At 36.5% G+C, this 19,999-nt stretch overlaps 2 protein-coding genes and 1 non-coding gene across 21 annotated transcripts in view; 2 read left to right on the forward strand and 1 right to left on the reverse strand.

The window, feature by feature from the left end:
- The window catches only part of ODF2L (outer dense fiber of sperm tails 2 like), a 339,482-nt gene that overhangs the window by 177,961 nt on the left and 141,522 nt on the right, over positions 1 to 19,999 (forward strand). For all 19 annotated transcript variants that reach the window (XM_067043211.1, XM_067043246.1, XM_067043192.1 and 16 more), the window contains one exon: positions 15,001 to 15,085. The gene's annotated coding sequence lies outside the window, so the exon portion shown is untranslated. The remainder of the gene's footprint in view (positions 1 to 15,000; positions 15,086 to 19,999) is intronic.
- On the forward strand, positions 7,961 to 8,108 carry LOC131746923 (small nucleolar RNA SNORA62/SNORA6 family). Its single transcript, XR_009332707.1, has one exon. It is a non-coding gene; the product is annotated as a small nucleolar RNA SNORA62/SNORA6 family (small nucleolar RNA).
- CLCA1 (chloride channel accessory 1) overlaps positions 10,979 to 19,999 on the reverse strand; it is a 33,941-nt gene continuing 24,920 nt past the window's right edge. Inside the window, exons 9-14 of the mRNA XM_067043165.1 lie at positions 19,459 to 19,565; positions 17,081 to 17,296; positions 16,271 to 16,532; positions 15,068 to 15,238; positions 12,359 to 12,598; positions 10,979 to 11,518 (exon numbers count right to left, since the gene is read on the reverse strand). Coding sequence (XP_066899266.1) covers positions 11,130 to 11,518; positions 12,359 to 12,598; positions 15,068 to 15,238; positions 16,271 to 16,532; positions 17,081 to 17,296; positions 19,459 to 19,565 — 1,385 coding nt within the window. The 3' untranslated portion in view covers positions 10,979 to 11,129. The remainder of the gene's footprint in view (positions 11,519 to 12,358; positions 12,599 to 15,067; positions 15,239 to 16,270; positions 16,533 to 17,080; positions 17,297 to 19,458; positions 19,566 to 19,999) is intronic.

Genomic DNA, 19,999 nt, shown 5'->3' on the forward strand with positions numbered 1-19,999 from the left:
ATTTGTATGGGTGTATGGTAGCCTTGATTGTCTGGCATCAATCAGGAATTAATACTATCATGGAACTTTCCAGATAACTGAAGCCTAACTCATTTAATTTGAAAACTTAATTTTAACTCTTCATGCCTATCTTTCTAAAAGAGAATATATTAAATAGAATGTATTGAGGATAACTTGGGTAATGTAATGGGGCATGAGTGAATGCAGGTGGCAAGAGTCTTTATGAATGCCCGCCAGTGGGCACCAGCTTTATATACTCCAATCTTTATCCAAAGGGACAAATTTTTATTAAGGCGCACAAATATTTTCACAGAAGGGAAGTGCCAGATTTAAAAGTTTTTTTTAGTAATCAATTCCAGATAAATTAATATAGTAATCAGTTATAGGGAAAGGGAGAGAAGAAAGCTCATATGCTTGTTGTCCTCCCTGAGTGTTTTTGGGGCTTGCTTCTCTTTGACATCTTCTATTTCATATTAGAATTAGTTTAATTGTACACTTGGGATCATCATTCTGTAAAACAACTTTGAGCTCTTCTCTGGAGACCAATACAAGGTACTTGGAAATTTGCTAATCTCTGTAGAGGTGTGTGCGTATTGGCCCCTGAAGGCACTGCTGAGATGTTGTCCACATGCTGCAGAAATGTATATTCTCCATTTTCCTCATTTCTGGCTCTTTTCTGCCTTCCCAGGGCCCATTCTTTGTTGCCATTTTTTTTTTCTTTTGGCTACCCTGTGCACCATGTGGGATCTTAGTTCCCCGACCACGGATTGAACCCACGTCCCTTGCAGTGGAAGTGTGAAGTCTTAACCGCTGGACCACCAGGGAAGTCCCTTTGTTGCCATTTTGAGTTTCTGGCATCACCTTTCTTTTTTTGTTTCTCAACATGTTTTGGCATTTGTATTTTGTAGATATTTTTCTAATATGTAAAAATCTTTTTTTCTGATTATAAATAAGTGTTATTGTAAAAAGAAATTGGAAAACATTAAAGTTTTAAAGAAGGAAACTTTAATTACCTATTACTATATGTATATGTGTGTGTGTGTGTGTGTGTGTGTATAACCATGCTGTGTATTCAATTTTTCAATTTTGTAAACATTTAAAAATTGTAGGTATTATAAGCATTCTACCACAAAACTGTTTGGGGCGCTTCCCTGGGGGCTTTCCTGGTGTCTCAGTGGTTAAGAATCCACCTGCCAATGCAGGGGACATGGGTTCTAGCCCCGGTCCAGGAAGATCCCACATGCCTCAGAGCAACTAAGCCCATGTGCCATAATTACTGAGGCTGTGCTCTAGAGCCCATGAGCCACAACTACTGAAGCCTGTGTGCCTAGAGCCTGTGCTCCACAACAGAAGAAGCCACCTCAATGAGAAGCCCGTGCAACACAACAAAGACACAACACAGCCAAAAATAAATAAATAAATAAAATTTAAAAATATATATATATAATTTTTTAAAAACTGTTTTGGAATGAGAATGAAGATGGAGATGATGAGATAACTAATACTGACTTAGTGATTCTTCTGTTCCAGGCCCTCTTCTAACCACTCTTCTTATATTCATTCAGTTAATCTTCACATCAATCCTATGATGCCTTCATTTTATACTACAGGTAAAGTAGCTGTAGTACAGAGAGTAACTTGGCCAATGTTCCATAAGTAGTGAGAGGATATGTATTTTTAAAGTATTTTCTTATATCAATAAATATTTCAGAAGCCCAAATGATTGAGTAAAGTTTCATCACATGAATACAACATAATTTACTATTATTGTTAGACAGTGATATTATTTCCCATTTGGGTATCTTTCAGAGGATGTTGCTGTGAATAGCTTGGTTGGCAGTTTTATTTATTTCCTTATGATAGATACTGTTTGTAAACTGATGTATTAAGGGGAGAAAATTTTCATGGCTCTTGACATTGCCAATTGCTTTCTAGAATGTCACTGCCCATTTATGAAATGGTATATGAGAGTTCATGAAATGGAATATGAGAGTATATACCTCATTACACTTTACAAATAATATACATATAAACACTATATATATATATATATATATATATATATATATATATATATTTTTTTTTTTACTAACAAGGATTTTATTGTTGTTGTCGTTGTTGTTGCCAGTCGACGGGGTTGCTCACAGCACTTCTCTACCCTCATTCTCAGATGAGGAAATTGAGTGAACCCTAGTGCTTAAGATCTTCTGCTTGTTACTCTTGGTTACCTTTGTCACTGTTTATTATTCAGGACCACTGATTCACTACCAGGTATGCGTATTTGATACCTGTTTCCACATAGATCCAATTCTATCCAGTAGTAAAACAGAGCAACAAAAATAACTAGACAAGTAGGTCATGCTATACTAGCAAATTTGATCCACATACTAACCAGCATTAAAACAAAAAACAAAACAAACAAGCAAGCTAGGCAATAAACTCTGTACTTTGGTAGCAAATTTGATCGACACTCAATTCCAAAGTTAATAGCCATGTTGAGAACAGTCCCTTCTAACAGTTTTGTGAGTCAGCAGTGTTTTCCCCTTATTTCCTGGTTCCTGGCCTTACTGTATGTGTAGATAAGGAAGGTATATAGGACATTGAATTAAATATAAAATGTTTCCTGCATATGGAACCTTAGCTACATGATGAAAAAAATTAGGTCTAAAATGGGAACCTTTAAAAATTCTTTTCTGAAAAGAAAAATGTAAGAAAAACTGGTTAATGTGGGATTTTAGCTATGTCTGATAAATGAAAATTCTATTAAAGTTCCCTGTACTATTATTCTAAAAATATTTATTGATTGCCTTGTCTGGATCACTTGGCTTAGTTCCACCTATCTGCAAGTAGACCTCACTAATATAGTGATGGATCTATATACATAGAGAGAGATAGATGGTTCAAAGTAGCAAAACTTCCTGGGTTCACCACAGCTAACATCATACTCAATGGTGAAAAGTTGAAAGCATTTCCTCTAAGACCAGGAAAAAGACAAAGATGCCCACGCTTGCCACTTTTATTCAACATAGTTTTGGAAGTTGTAGCCACAGCAATCAGAGAAGAAAAAGAAAAGGAATCCAAATTGGAATAGAAAAGTAAAACTGTCACTGTTTGCAGATGACATGATGCTATATGTAGAAAATCCTAAAGACATTACCAGAAAACTACTAAAGCTCGTCAATGAATTTAGTAAAGTTTCTGGATACAAAATTAATATACAGAAATCTGTTGCATTTGTATACACTAACAATGAAAGATCAAAAAGAGAAATTAAGGAAACAATCCCATTTACCATTGCAGAACAGTATGGAGGTTCTTTAAAAAACTGAAAATAGAATTACCATATGATCCTGCAATCCCACTCCTGGGCATATATCTGGAGGAAAACATAATTCAAAAAGATATATGCACTCCCAATGTTCATAGCAGCACTATTTACAATAGCCAAGACATGGAAGCCACCTAAATGTCCATAGAGAGATGAATGGATAAAGAAGTTGTGATATATATAAGCAATGGAATATTACTCAGCCATAAAAAAGAATAAAATAATGCCATTTGGATGAACCTAGAGATTATCACATTAAGTGAAGTAAGCCAGACAGAGAAATACAAATATCATATGATATCACTTATATGTGGAATCTAAAAAAATGATATAAATGAACTTATTAACAAAACAGAAATAGACTCAGAGACATAGAAAACAGATTTATGGTTACCGAAGGGGATAGTGGGGTTGGGGGGAAGATAAATTAGGAGTTTCAGATTAACATATACACACTAATATATAAAAAATAGATAAACAACAAGGACCAACTATATAGCACAGGGAACTATATTCAATATCTTGTAATAACCTATAGTGGAAAAGAATCTGAAAAAGAATAGATACATATATTTATATATATATAAATATATATTTATTCAGTTATATATATTTCTGAATCACTTTGCTGTACACCCTCAAACACAACATTGTAAATTAACTATACTTCAATAAAAAAGGTCACAGTATTAATGTAGTAAATGTGAATATGAATAAACTTTAGATTTTCCCTATTTTGTGGACAAAAAAAAACACAGAAAAGAAATAACAACAACAACAAAAACCTTCCTGAGTTCAAAATTCTGATTATCACTAACCAGCTGTGTGATCTTACTAAATTTCTTGGCTCCTCTTTGCCTCAGCTTTCTCATTTGTAAAATGTAAATAATAATATTACCAACCTCAAAGGGCTTCTGTGAAATAAAAATAATATAGCAGAAATTCTCAGAGCAGTATCTGACACTTAGTAAGAGCTAAGTAAATGTTAGCTATTCTTATTAGTAGTACTAGATAATAATAAATATTATTATTATTATTATATGTATTCTAATTATTACTGCAATGAAAAGTTGCTTACAACTTCCCTCTTAATCAGGCTGTTTTTTGAATAGCATTAGTATAATTGCAGCTATGTTTCTAGAGCCAGCCTGCCAAAGAATCAAGTTGGAAAGCTTCTTGGCTATGGGAAAAAGAATACCTGAAAATCTGAGGCTTGTACACTACTGGCCCAGTTCATGTAGCTGGGCTTCTGTTCTCCAGATTGATCTCCAGATTTTGACTAACTCTGGTTTAAACACTACTTAAGTCACTTACCAACTAAGATTGCAGGCAAATTACTTAACTCTGAGCCTTAGTTGCCCATCTGTACTGCCTTTGATATGACACCCTTTCACTTTAGAGGGCCCTGCTCTTGCCCTTTGCTGGCTGTGCCTTTCCTAGGGCTAGCTTCATGGGCATGAGAACTGTGTAGTCATATATGGCCCTGTACTCAGAAAAGTTCTATGCTTGATTTAATGCTCTGCTGTAGTTGTCTTAAAATTCTTAATTTTTGTCTTTGAACTTACGTTTTATAAGTAGCATCTGATGGAATCATGACTTTAAGCAAGTCATGCATTTGCTTGACTTTCATTCATTAAATGAATCATGCATTTAAGCAAAAGAGATACATGCAATACGTGTGTCCACCATTTCTTGCCACTCCATTTGTATATAGCATTCATGATGTCCGTGAGCAAAAATTCAGGTGAGCTCACAAAGCGTTGGATTTCAGCAAGACTCAAAGTGAGTCTAAGGTAAACGCGTTATGTCTATGACTAAGTAGATGGTTCCCTGAGAGCCTGAAAAGGCTGTTCTTTCAGTTTAATTCAGAACTTTGAATGCAGAAAGAAGGCAATGACATTCCAAGAAACACAAACTACCAAGAAACTGTATCATATCCTTTCTTATTCATGTTATTTCCCTTTGTTAACCAACTACTTATATTGATAAATGATGACAGAATGAAAGGGGAAAATAATGCAACCCATAGTTCCTTTTCCTTTCAGTCCTTCCTTACTCACCAGTTGAGCCAAAGGTAGAGAGGTTATGGCAAGCAAGATGTGAAATAAAAACACCTAAGTTAATTTTGTGCAGCGTTTTCACTGTTTTGGCAAGAATAAAATACATATGTATGTATGAGTTATAAAATACAAATTGTGTATTCCACATACATGTTAAATGCTCTTATATGTGCATTTAGAACCAGCATTGCACAATATAAAGATGAATGGTAAAAGTCACATGAATACTTTACAATTGTAATTTTTAGAATTTTGAACAACTTTAAATAATGAATAAAATTACCATGACAAGCCAAGAAAGGTTATGGAAGAAAGGAAAAACTTTATATTTTAGTACCTTTAATAATAAAGTTTTACTGCTACTTAAACAAGGGGTCCTGCATTTTTATTTTGCACTTGGTCCTCCAAATTATGTAGCTTGTCTTTCTGTGGAGTAAGGAGTCCACAGGGCCAAGAGATTGTGCCCATCTAGTGAGTAACCCCCTTCCCCCTCTCCTTCTAGAACACACTACACATGCCTGAAATCTGAAATTCCCTGATAAATAACCAATCTTTCTTCCATGGTCTGCATGGGCCAGAACTAACTTGGGTGCCAGGGTCAGTTTTCCCCAGGGCAGATTGCATCAAAGGTGTGTGCATTTCCAGGCTTGAGAGAAGAACAAAGGACAGCTGTTGATGTGCTGTGTGTGTTGAGAGGGCCATACCCATGTACGTGAGGTCCCTCAAGGTGAGGACTGGAGTTGGGAAGATAGGAAGAAAAAAGGGTGCTCCATGGCCCATCTGTTCCTGAGCTGCCATGTTCCAGCATGACATTGAGAGTGGTCTAAGAATTTTAAATTTGAATCTGGCCTTTCAAGTCATAATGAAAGTGTATTTGTCAAGATAGGAGATAAACACATTTAATAGATTGTTAGCCTGATTTATATTTGCATATTTAGAGACTTGGTATGTGGATCTCCATTTATACTTTTGCCTTAGGCTTCTCAAATATTGGGGGGGATCTGGATGTAAATATGTAAAGCACTTAGTGCCTGACATTTAGTAAAACCCAGTAAATGGTGGCTATTATCATTATCAGATAATATAGCAAATAATGATGTTAATAATGTAGCACCATTCTCTTCTTGGAAAGGCCATACTCACATGTGCCTGCCCTTACACCTCTTCTTCACCACCCAGTAGGTGGGGTGATAGTGATAGTGGTAGTATTCTGCTTTCCAACCCCTAGATACTAAGGCCTTGCTCAAAATAGACTGATTGCCTAGATCCTTAAAGTGCTGCCTTAAGTCCCACAGCCATGCCCTGTGAGTAGGATTAGCTGAGGCCCAGTGCCTACCTGAATCATGCATGAGCTTGTTATGCCCTCTGCAGTTTGAATTGCACTGTCCATTCTGAAGCTCCTCATATGCTTTTTGTCTTTTTTCCTAATGAATTTGGAATTACTTTGAAATTTAGGAAAATATTTTCTGTGATAGTTAAAATAGGCTAAGAAGAACCACTTAACATTTCCCTTTTTGCACTGGATACTGGGAACCAGGTAAAATAGATTCTTCTCAATTACTATAACTATGCATTGCTTAGGCTTTCTAATTCAATGAATTTCCTGTCCTCATTATTTAGTTCTTACCTGGATTGTCATCTTTCTTTCTGTGACATTTTATAATAAGCCTCCTTGAACACTGTTTTGTTGATTAATCTTCCCTTTCTTTGTTTTAATGAATCATTCTAACAAACACACTTTGGAAAGTATGTTATTTGGAAATATTTTGGCATTTCTTCAAAAGTCTAAATTGTAGAATTGTTTCGGGGCAGGTGGAATCCATTGAGGTCATATGTCAGGTAGGTTTTTTTAGGCATAATTTTTAAAAACATAGTGCTTATATTCTCTCTCTCTCTCTCATTCTTTTGCTGGTATTGATATCAACAGACTATCAATGAGTGAATGAAAATAATTAGATCCCTAGAATCAACTTAGAGTGCATCTGGCAGTAGACTTTGCCCAACATGTAATATGTAGTAGTATTTGGAGAAACAGAGATTTGATTAAGGTCATTTTGTTTCTTTTCTTTTGCTTGGTTTTCCCTCTTTATTTTGTACTTATTGCCAGACATCATGAAAGTGGAAGCATCACTTCCTCTGGCAGACACTACATGTGAATTAGCTACAAAACCATGGATTCTTAAAATAGATGCTTCCCCTAAAATAGTGCCTACATTCTGTGTATGTTAATTGTCTACTTGCTTGTTTACATGCTGACCAGCTATAAAATTCTTGAGAGCAAAAACCGTACCTGGCTTGCTTACCCATTTTATACTTGTCATCTAATGGAGTGCTTAGGATACAATGTAGGTACTTTAAAATATATGTTGAATGGATAAATGACAGTCTCAAGCACACAGACGATATGCTTAATGCAAAGCTAGAGATTTTCAGAGAAGGTGTGATGAGAAGATAATTCAATGAGGGAGTTGAAGGGGTTATCAGGGAGGACTTGAAGTGACACACCAAGACATTTAGGGGCTGAATAGAGAAGGAGATAATGGACTAGGTAAAAAGAGGCAATCAAATGATGAGAGGTCATCATAAAATTATAAAGCCAGCCACTGGCCGATGAACTCACAAGTGTAGGTAGTGTGCTACATGAGCGGCAAGTTTTTCGCTAACATCACAAGGGTCTCTGGCCCAATGAGTGGAGTTTAATAGTAATACTTGCTACAAATGTAAAAAAAAAAAAATTATAAAGCCAGTTCCATGGGGTAGTAAGTAAACAACTCAGAGGATGTGTGACTAGAATAAGATATGAGATTTTAAGATTTCATAGTTAGAGCTGTTCTAGGTCATTACTATGTCTAGATTGTGTCTTTGGAAGTATTAGGTCGAACCATATGGAATTGCCAATATTCTCCCATTTTTTACTTATGATCTAGTCCAGTAGTTTGCTAATGTTTAATGGAGATGGGGTGAAGATCAAGGAATTTTGAAGCGAATATATTGATTGACTCATTCATATAGACTCTGATACCAGGCAGAGTGATTTTAGGAGGTAAGGGGGAAAGAGTGTTGTAACTCAAGGGCCTGTCTTGGGTGAGATTGGTAGATTACAGTGAAGACAAAGGATGAAGGATGGCATAGATCAATGACGAAGGATGGAGGCTTAAAAAATATTACAGTAGGAGTAATGGCCTAGTTTGGAAGTTGCAAAGGGGCGCTTGGAGAATACTTCTCTCAATCAACCCCTGGTACTTGGGTATTGGGAGAAGGAGCAACCTCTTGTAGAGAAAAGGGAGTCCTCCAATAAGAATTCAGGTTCAGTTAAGTAAAGGAGGCAGAGAAGACATTCACAGAGGAAGCCGGATAAAGCTGTGGTTCCAGATGAGAACGTCTAGGAAGGACACAGGCCTTATTTGAAAATCCTAAGAGACCAATGCCTAGAATATATTAATCACATTTACCCACCTACATAATTCACTGATCAGAAACTAAAAAAAAAAAAAAAACCTAAAGTCATTGTAGGGTAATGATGGCATAAAGCAAGATTTTGGTTTATTTTTATCACATATGACAATCCAGATCCATTTTGCAACAAGCTGCTTAATAATCCAGAACACATAAGAATGTTTTCCTCACTGTTCTCTATTTTGTCTTACCTACATGCTGACATTTACCTCTTTTCCTGGAAGTATCATCATACATTCCTATGCAGTTCCCCACTGTATCCCAAGGTGCATCCCATTAAATTCACTCAAATGGGAAATTACAGTCTCAATGAGTGGCTTCTTAGAAATTTTCCAGGCTAAACTGATGGCAAACATATTCTATGGGGCTGAGTTGGGGGCCTCAGACTCATTTGTCCACATGGGGCAGGTGAATGGCCCTCTAGTCAAGTATATGTCCTAGTTTCATTTCATAACTTTAAGAGAAAGACTACAAGCTGATCCTCTGTCCATTTGGTTGACAAAGCACCTGTATGTGTCCTCAATAAACAATACTGAATTTTAGGACATTACTGTCTTCCTTGCCTCAGAACTCTCTGCTGTTCTATTATAACAAACATACATAAGAAAAACTAGTCTTTCTTAGACTAAAGGACATACAATCCATTCATTTCAAATTTTGTCTTTGGAGAAAAATCAAGAGCTATTTACTAGTTTTATATTGTTTGGGCCCCTGTATAAAAGTCTTTCCTGAACAATGCCAGAGTGTATTGTAACACCACAGTGAAGTGTGATTACAGTGAAAGATGTGATCAGTGCTATATTAAACTTGTTGTGATTATTATATGGGTGTTCCTGAGGCTACTGTCCTTAACACCACAGTACCCTAATTTATTGAGGATCTGTAGATGAAGCTTCACATGGGTCTCAACTAGAAAAAGCCGTGCTCCTCCTGACCCTATGGTTTGTTTTTCACTTTAGACTCGGTAAATCTTTGATGTGTGACCTGCTGATAGCAATTGAACAGGACATTATATTTGGTCTTGGATATGCTGAAGCTTCCTCTAGTTTTTATTATATATTTACTTCACTCCATTTCTTTATTTTCTTAGTTTTTAAACATGTTTATTGTATGTATCTCTAAGATGCCTCAAATTCTATTTTGAAATCTTTGAATCTTCCTTTAAGGAAAATCTATAAATAAATAAATTTGGAGTCTATGTAGAAACAGTCTTCTAGATATTTTGTATTCAATCAGAGAGTCACCCTTACTTTAAACTAATTGTGCTAATGAACTGAGAACTTGAAACAACTTTCACAAGAATACTTGCCCTTGGAGGCACTGGAATGTATGATTAGTCCTTGATGGGAACTGCTAAGTCTATTTGTCCTTTTTCTTTTTTTTTTTCTCCTTCCCCTTTCATCTGTCATGACCATAGCCTCTTCCACCTTTATTTAGTCCTTCATGTAGTCCTCAAAACCTCCCTCCTCCTGATACTTCTCAAGCATAGCACTGATTTATCCTCAAATGTTCTTTATTGCCTATAAGAAAAAGGCCAAATCTTGGTCATCTTTTTATACTCAGGGTCTAGCGTAAGCCTGGAATACAGTAGTCATCTAATGAACATTTACTGAATGAACCGAATTGCATTACATAAGGTAATGCATATAAGGCATTAGTAGAGCACTTGGCAAAAAGTACAAAATAAATGTTTATTTCTCAATCACTTTCCTTCACACCTGGCCTGAACCTACTTTCCTACTTCATGTCCCACCACTGTGGCTTTAGGCATCATCAACTCTTGTAATTGCATGCATATTACATACATTTCTATGCCTATGGAGCCCTTACCATGCTGTTATTTCTTTCTACAATGCAATCTCTTTCTTAAATGCATCATCCTTGCCCAAATCTAGTGAAAAGAAAACATAATTCTGGTGATGTTGGTCCAAATCTCCTCTATAACAAGCCATGCCTTTTATATTTAAATAGTTTGACCTGGTTGGGCCTTTCTGGCATCTTTCATATAGAATTACATGTTCTTTTATAACTGGCAAAGCTCCTTAAATCAAATTGAAACATACTTCCATTTATTGATGCAAGCACCCCTACTTTCTACTACTCAAAATCATTAATAAATGAGCAATAATTAAACTTCTGGATTTGAATAAGTAGTTTTTATGCATATGTATCTGGTTGTTTAGCATTTTATTTCATTAAATTGCCTTGTACAGGAAGTCTAAAATACATTTTATAAATTTTTATAATCAAAACAAGATGGATGATTTGTTTATTTGGGGGAAAACTCAGCCCAAGGCTACTGATAGCTGTAATTCCCCTAGCCACTTCCACATAATTTTTAAAATGTGAATGCCAGGAATGGTGCTGTTGATATTAATATCAGGACAAGGAAGAGAAGGACTAGGTGTCTCTGGAGGAGTCTCTGGGGGAATAAACAAAGATACCTGTGCAATGTTAGAGATTTCTGACTTCAGGTTGACCTTATCAACAGCCTGTACAGCAATGAAGAGATCTGTGCCATTTGTAAAAGTGATGTTTTCTGGTTTAAACACAAAGACTTCCTCTGAGTTGGCCTCCTTTGGGATGAGGTCAGTGGTGTTCACTTGAAGTGAATCATTGAACTTGTCTCTGAGATCAAGAATATTTGTGCTTATTCCAATGATGTACTTATAAGCTTAAAAAAGAAAGAGAGAAAAAGGATGTGACTTGTAATTCTCAAGTCTTAAAGAAGTTTTAAAAAATCTGTTAGAAACAATATCACCATCCCATAAAATACCAATAAACGAATGTAATTGATGGTCCATATTTATAAGCATTAGTATCTTCTTTTACATTCTTATTTTTATATCCCGACAGAGTGCTAAATATAAAACTGGATCGGTCTTGACTTAAATAAAGCCTAGGTCAGTATTTCTGGCCATAGCACCTGACTGAGAGAGGAGGTTAATTACTGCTTATTATTTTATTATTTGTGCTTCTCAAACTTGACCGTACGTACACATCATCCAGGGATCTTAAAATGCAGATTCTGTTTCAGTAGGTCTGGGGTGGGGCCTAAGGTTCCACATTTCTAACAAGCATTCATGTGATGCCCATGCTACAGTCCACAGACCATACTTTGAGAGGAAAAATCTGGTAGAACCTGAGATTTCTTCCAAAGGACAGCTCTGCTCCATAGATATCTATGATCTTTTCCCCATTCTCTCCAGGAGTCATTACTAAAAATGTGGTTTATTAAAGCAGCAAGCAAGATTGGCAAGATTGCCAAGCAAATGGCTTAGCAAGATTTCAGAAAAAAACTGAGGATTGCCTGTTCCTGGTTGAAACATCTTACACCCTTTGGGACAGTTTTTCAGATTCTAAACTTCTCATGTTTAAAAATCTTAAGCTTTCATTTCAGAGGATGTTCAAGATCCCTCCACATACATCACAACACGCCTGCCTGCCTCACGCCCTCTGCCCCTCTGCTTGGCTGCTAAACTCTTTTACAGGGCCCACACCACATTCAGCTTACCTCTTCCATGATCATAATCATCCCCAGGAGCCGTCCAAGTCAGATTAATAAGACTGTCCCCTTGGATTTTTGCCTTCAGGTCAGTGATTTTACAAGGCGGAAAGAGATCAGGTATGGGAGCCTTCGGAACATTGGAGGCCACAAATGAACCTCCCGAGGACGTTCTGCTGAAACACACTTGCTTGCCTTGAAGATCATTCTTATTAATTTCAGGTCTTGGTGGATTCCATTTTACTTGACCTGTATTAAAAAATTCCTCAGTGCAAGGCATGGCTATACTTCCCTCTGTTTTTTATTGTATTACCCTCTTTCTACTCTTTCCTTATTTCCTCCCACACACAAAACTTACTTTAACCATTTGTTGTAAAGCTCCCAAGTCAGGTTGCATCAGATGGGAAAAAAGCAAAGAGAGAATCACAGTTCTTTATCTCACATATATTTATTTCCTGGATATTTAGTGGAATAACTTTCATAATTTATTTTTTGTAAATATAATAGTCCTGGGATTGTTTTTTTTCCCACCTTTTTGCTATCCTACTCTTACCTGCCACAAGGTCAGTTTAAATACTACCTCTGCTTTAAACCTTCTCAGACTTCCTCAAGCAATCTCTTCCACCTAGGTAATACTGGGGGTTTCATTGTCTTTCTTATTTATTTCTTAATCAATTATCTGGGCCTTCAAGAATTGCCTTGATTAATAATTCTGTGCATTTTTCTCTTTTTTCTCCATGTTTGTGTTTTGTCTTATTAGATTGTAGTTTCTCACAAAATATTTTATGTTAGGGGTTCTAAAATTGTGTGCTCTTGAAAGACTTGATTTTCTCAATGAATGCATGGAAATCTAGTTCATGTAGCAATCCCAATTTGCTTCACATTCTTGTTGAAAGGTTGTATAAAAGTCATCCTGAAATTCTAAGAATACCCTGGCCTGCTCAGTCAGTGGGGTTCTCAGACTCTCTTTTCAATAAAAATATTCTGGAATACCTTAACATGGCATTACTCTGGTTTTACTTTCTCATAAACTCTTCTTCTTTAGCCCTTATAATCTTTTGTCTGTAAAGACAGGTTGATCTTTATACCCATTAATCTGGTCTTGGGCAAAGATGAAATGAATACTTTAGCAGGTTTAAGATTAATTCAATTCACCAGTAGAGACTGTTTCTCTTGGTATCAAGGCTCATCAAGGTATAGGGGGAAGAGCATAGCTTCCCAGTGCCAAGTCAAGTGCTATCACTGTTAGTAATGTGGACCAATAACCTCTCTAGCCTCTGTTTCTCCATCTGTAAAAGGGGATAATTAGGAGAATGAGCTATATTAATGTAAGTGTAACACTGAGCATAATGCTAGATATAGGAGCTATACCAGTCTTCTCCTGACTTCTCTCCCTAACTCAACAAAAAAAGCAAATGAGAATAAAATAAGCTGAAATATGTAAAAGAGCTTTGGAAGCAATGGTGTCTTTTAAAGCATTTTTTCCTATTATCACTTTTGCATGAGGACACACCACATGTCTCAGAATCCTCCCCTTACTGATCACACACTCGAGTAAAGAGGACAGTGTGAAGCTACTTAGAAGAGCTTTTCTTACTACACACCAGCACTAGGACAAGACCTGTCCAGGACAGAATGGAGATTGATGGAAAACAAGTCCTGCCACCTAGAGGGGTGGGATAGGGAGGGTGGGAGGGATGGTGACACAAGAGGGAAGAGATATGGGAACATATGTATATGTATAACTGATTCACTTTGTTGTAAAGCAGAAACTAACACACCATTGTAAAACAGTTATACTCCAATAAAGATGTTAAAATAAATAAATAAATAAAAATTAAATTAAAAAAAAAAAAAGAAAACAAGTCCTGGAACCTATCAGGACTCAGTCTTGGACCTGATTCCAGCTCTAGTCCAGGACAAGTGTTCATAACTAACACTGGTGTGGGACTGTCTGTTCCTTGGAGTGTAATTTTTCCACTTGCTTATACGTGGGCTCAGTATGCTATCTGTTATTAGGTTTATCTACTATTCTCCCTAGTCTGAGCAGGAGAAGAGAAGAGGAAAAGGAGACAGTGGGCTTATGGTGATACTGATGGAGATAACAAGCGCCAAATTATTATTTTTTGATTCTGTGGAAATGCCTATATCAGTAGAAAGAGCTTTATTATGAAATGTGTTAAGATTTATTTAAAATAATAACAAACATTTATTGATCACTTCTTATTTACCAGCAATAGCTTATTAGATGTATTTTCTTGCTTATTCCTCATAACCATCCCATGAGGTAGTTACCATTATTACCTATTTTACAAGTGAGGCAAATGAAGCACAAGAGATTACCTAAAATACTTTATTTGGTAGAATCCTGGAATTTGAACCAGGGCAGTCAAAATCTACATTCAGTCTAGAGGTTTTCACCTGGGGGCTATGTTATTACTTAGAGGACAGTGAATGATGTCTGGAGACATTTTTAATTGTCATGACTGTGGGGGCTGCTCCTGATATCTAGTGAATAGAGGCCGGAAATGCTGCTAAACATCCTACAATGCACAGGACTGCCCTTCACAACAAAGAATTATGTGGCCAAAATGTCAATAGTTACCAAGGTTGAGAAACCCTGATTTAATTTTGTACCATTCTCTCCACAGGTTTAGTGGTTTTCACTTGATTCCAAGCCTTTTACTCAAGCCAAGGATGTTATTATAGATGACTTACCATTCTCGATCCAGCCAGGTATGTACATGGCTCCAATCTGCTGGGGTATCCCCTTCTGAGTGGCTGTATTGACACCTCCCAGAGCCCACACTTTTACACTGTATCTACCATTTGTATTGTAAGCTGTAAAATACCTTGAATAGACACCATCATCCTTAGTAGCATCGGCACCTTGACAGGGAAATAAAGGACTTAATGAATATCCTAAAGGTAACTGGGCACTTGTATATTTCCAACTCATACATGGATTAAATTTTTTAAAGCAAAGATAATCCAGTGTTATCTCCAAGAGAGTTTAGGATTTGACTAAGGATGAGGTATACTTCTTTTCTGTGTGTGTATGTGTGTGTAATTTCATATGTGTACATCTTGTCTTCCTGAATTGTCTTTTTTTTGAACTCAGAGATCAATCATGTGCCTCTGTTGCATCTAACATAGCACAAGGTAACTACTTATATGTATCTGTTGAACTGAATTCAATTACTATATGTTACTGGTGAGAAAAAAAAAGTTATATGATTTTTTTTAAATTTATGGCTTCTCACTAGGGTAGATTTAGGTGGGAAATTCATTCACAGAATTTGTTTTAATAAAGTTACTTGTTTCACAGTTGTCAAGTTCCTTCTAAAAATAAATGTAGAATTTTCTTTTTCTCTCCCTGTTTGACTTCTTAAATATAAAAATAATAGGTAGAATTTTCCCTTTGGGTGCAGGATAATATAGACTCTACATAGATATGGGGGTCACATATAACTATACTTTAATCCAACTCTGCTGCTTTTTAAATGTGAAAGCCTGTTTCTTCATCTGTAATATAGGGATAATATCTACAAAGTGTGTGGTGAAGACAAGAAATGAAGATCTATATATCTATCCATCCATCTGTCTAATCTTCACACAAACTCCTAACACAAAATATCTATTAATTTTCCTTCTTCACTTTTTGGGGGGTGTGGAATACCCACTGACAACTCCCTAGAGTCTGAGACTTCAGGGCTTTACAAAAGCTAAAGGTAGTCCCTTCCTCATGTTTTCCAACAATTTGAAATATAGGAATTGTGGGGTGGCAGAAAGCTCTCCCAACCAGAATCCCAGTGCTGGACTTCCTGCTTCTAACTGTCCTCACCACAACATGCCCTCCTGCTGTTCCCTGGTTGCTTCTTGGAAAAGAAAGATATGTTCTTCAATTTCTTGGGTGGTTACCTGCTCCGTTGTCCAATAATTCCAAAGTAACTGTTTTTCCATTCACTGATTCTATCAGGGCTGTGACGTTGGCCCTGAGAATTGGCAAGGCTCCTTGGTGAATCTTTGCATAAACTACCATAGGGCTAGGGAATTTGCCTGTGTCTTTGTTCATTTTTGAGGTCACTGTAACTGGAGGCAAGGTAGCACTTGATGCACGGGAGGTGACAGTCAAAGTCAGGGTTTGTGACCTTGCTTGTAGGCTGTATGTCCAAATGCCGACCTAGCCAAAAAAAAAAAAAAAATGGAGACATTTCCACTTAATAACTTTATGTGACACAGACCTGACTTCAATGCCACCTATAGGAAGAGCCCATCTAGTACAAGTACATTACAAGTATATCTAAGAAGTATATCTAAGTATAAGTATAAGTATATCTAAGATGATTCTATTGCCAAGAAAATCCTAGTTGGGAAAAATGAGGTCTGAAAGTTGTGTCCTTATTATAGCCTTGGTTTCTCAAGAGCAGGATCAAATCGATAAGATTCCTGAGGTAGAGGAAATAGTTTTCATGATGCCAGAGCTCTAGCTGCTGTGTAATTTGAAGGTTCTCCTTTTAGTACCTGGAGAAAATGTCACCAACTTCCTTTTTCTTGACTTGCTGTCACACTGAGTGATTTCCACTGGATGGAGATTTTTCCTTGTTCTCTCTTTCATTCAATACTGACTCTTTTTTTAGCAACCACCCTTATTTTAAAAGCTATAATTATTCTGTAAAAATTTTATATTATCTTATCAAATTGTGAGAAGGAAAAAAGATGGGTCCATACCTTGGCAGTGCCTGGGATTTGGAGGTAGGCCATTTTGATGTGTGCGTCCACTAAAAAGCCATCTTGTTTCTTTCCGTTGGGATCCCAGAGAAGGATTTGGGGAGTGTCAGTTGTCCAGGTGATGAGAAACAAAGTGTCTTTCCCCACAGTACTGTCCACAATCACCGTGCCATTCAACCACTGACTGTTCTGGAGGGTTAATCCCCTGCTCTCAAGCTGTTAAGAAAAATAACTCTTTACTTTCTGGAGAATACAGCTCCCATCACATAGTCTCTTCCATTCTGTCTCTAACTCTCAGTTATCCCATTAAAAAGCCTTCAGTGATACCTGAATCCTTGGTTTGATATTTAGGACCTATTATGATCCAATTCTAAATTACTTTTCCAGCCTTAGCTTCCATAATGTTGATTCCTACACCCAAACCAGACCACTTCCCCATATGATCCTCATGAATCCCAGACTCTCTGACTATCGTACTCTCTGCTTTTCCTGGAAGCCTGTACATTCATGTCCATTTGTCTAAGCCTTACCTACCCTTCAAAATTCAATTCAAAAGTCACTTTTTCCATGAAGCTTTATCTGATGTCCATCTCACTTACTGTGGAGAATAATCTCTCCCTCCTTTGATCTCCCATAGAATCTTGTTTCTATCAATCCTTTGATGTCCTCACATTGTGTTTTGCTTTATACCTACTGGTGTACATAGCTCATCTCACTACTAGACTATAAACCCTTAAGGAGACTAACTAGGACTTATTTTCACCCACATATGGATTGTTTGAATTGCAAATAACTAATTCGTGGGTCAATTATTACTGCAGTCCTTGTGAAGATAAATGAAATAAATCAGTGGCCAAGGCTGATTCGTTGTCTGAAGAATGAAGGAGCTGTGGAGCAGGGGTTAAGGTAGGGTAGGGCTAACCAGACTTTGTAGAAATGTGATTTTTGAGGATTATCTCCTAGATAATTATTTATGGTCCTTAAATTGATATCCATTAGAAGATAGGGTGGCCTGGTCATGGAGCCAGACTTTCTAGTTCTGTATGTAGATTATGATCTGGGAAGTGAAGAAAGCTAGGGGCCCTTAGATATGATTCTTATGGCAGGTGGGTAAATGAGTCCTGCTCATGTCTCTATCTTTCTCCCTTTTTGGTTTCTTAAATATAAAAATAATGGGCAGAAACTGCCTGGCTGTAAACTTGCCCTTTCATCACTTTAATTACTTTTCTAAGACACATTCTTCCCACGACCAAACCGGGCTCTTGGGTTTAATATTCTAAATCTGAACTAGGATAACCCAAATGAGTATAATTGCTGTATTCTTTGACTGAACAAATGCTACATCAATAGACTAGAAAGGCTATTGTTTTGAAATCTGTCATTATTTGGCTTTTAAAATTTTTTTATTGGAGTATAGTTGATTTACAATGTTGTGTTAGTTTCAGGTGTACAGCAAAGTGAATCAGTTATACATATACATATATCCACTCTTTTTTGATTCTTTTCCCATATAGGCCATTAAAGAGTACTGAGTAGAGTTCCCTGTGCTATATATTAGGTCATTATTTGGCTTTGACCCTACATCATTCCTTTACTTTTATTCACAATAAAAGTTACAACTCACACAAGTGTGGTGCTGATTGTTCACTCTCTCTAGTTTAAAGATTCATGTGAATAACTTTTACAACTATTAGAGAAGAGCATTTAAAAATATATTTGTCCTTTTTTTTATTGTCCCAAGACTTTTGAAAGAAAATTTGGTTTTCTTGAAATTTTAGAAGCAGAAGTGCCCGTAGAAGTTTTCTGGTTCATCTCTGGCTGAGAAGCTGAAGCTCAGAGAAGTAAAGTTCTTTGCCCGTGGTCACAGTTAATGGCAGACCCATGAACAGGATCCAGGTGTCTGGACTGACAACATGGGCTTTTCACATTACAAATCACTTTCCATCCATTATATGAAAATCTTGGCAAATATCAGGGATTTGAGGTAATGGAAAAATAGACCAAGTAATCCCTGAACAGTTGTCCCAGAAAATTTTTACTGAGATGATCTACTCTGAAGAAAATTCTGAGCCAATTATATTGCTATGGGTGCTTGTTAACAGATGTTAAAAAAGAATTCTTGGACCCACTATATTTTATGTTGATGGTTTCTAAGAGGAAGTCACTTAGAATTGTTTCCAAACAAGAAGCACTAATTGCCTTGTTTAAATGAATAGTGTTGCATTTTAGGAATAATGTCTAATATCAGGCTGAAACATCTATTTTAATTTTAATTCATTACTAGAAGAATGTAGAACTTAAAACTTTTAACCATTAAACTCCCCATCTTGGCTATGGTTATTTATAAACATGAAAAAACAAGGAAGAAGAACTCTGACCTGGATGGAACGCTGGGAGACAGCTCCATTTCCTGATGAAAGGGCCCCAAAAGCATCCATGAGGCCATTGTTCTGAACCTGATCTGAAGCAGATGTCTGTAAACCTCCTAAAATGCAGTTACATTATCAGAAGTTATTTTCTAGAAAGCAAATATTTGCAACATTTTAGATATTGTTAAGATAACAAAATACATATTATACTGTGTTATTAAAGTACTAATAGACTAACATTAAATAGGTGTCCAGATTAACTCAGAAGCTGATACTAACTTTTTAATCCTATTAAATAATAGCTTCAGCAACATAGTCATTTGGCTACTTCAGCTCTCTGCAAAGCAGTCAAGAATCTCTGACAGACCAAAACTAGTAATATAAATCTCGTGTTTTAAAGGTCATGCACTTTCATATGAGTCATTAAGCTTTACTGCAAGTGTATTGATTTATTCTTATTTTAGACATAATCTTAGCAAGCTTAACTTTCAAGTTTTCCCCTAAATCAGAAAAGATGTGTATGTTACAACAGTAAGAAATAACAACTGAC

The sequence above is a fragment of the Kogia breviceps genome, chromosome 1 (genome assembly GCF_026419965.1).
Source record: "Kogia breviceps isolate mKogBre1 chromosome 1, mKogBre1 haplotype 1, whole genome shotgun sequence".
Taxonomy (NCBI): Eukaryota; Metazoa; Chordata; class Mammalia; order Artiodactyla; family Physeteridae; genus Kogia; species Kogia breviceps.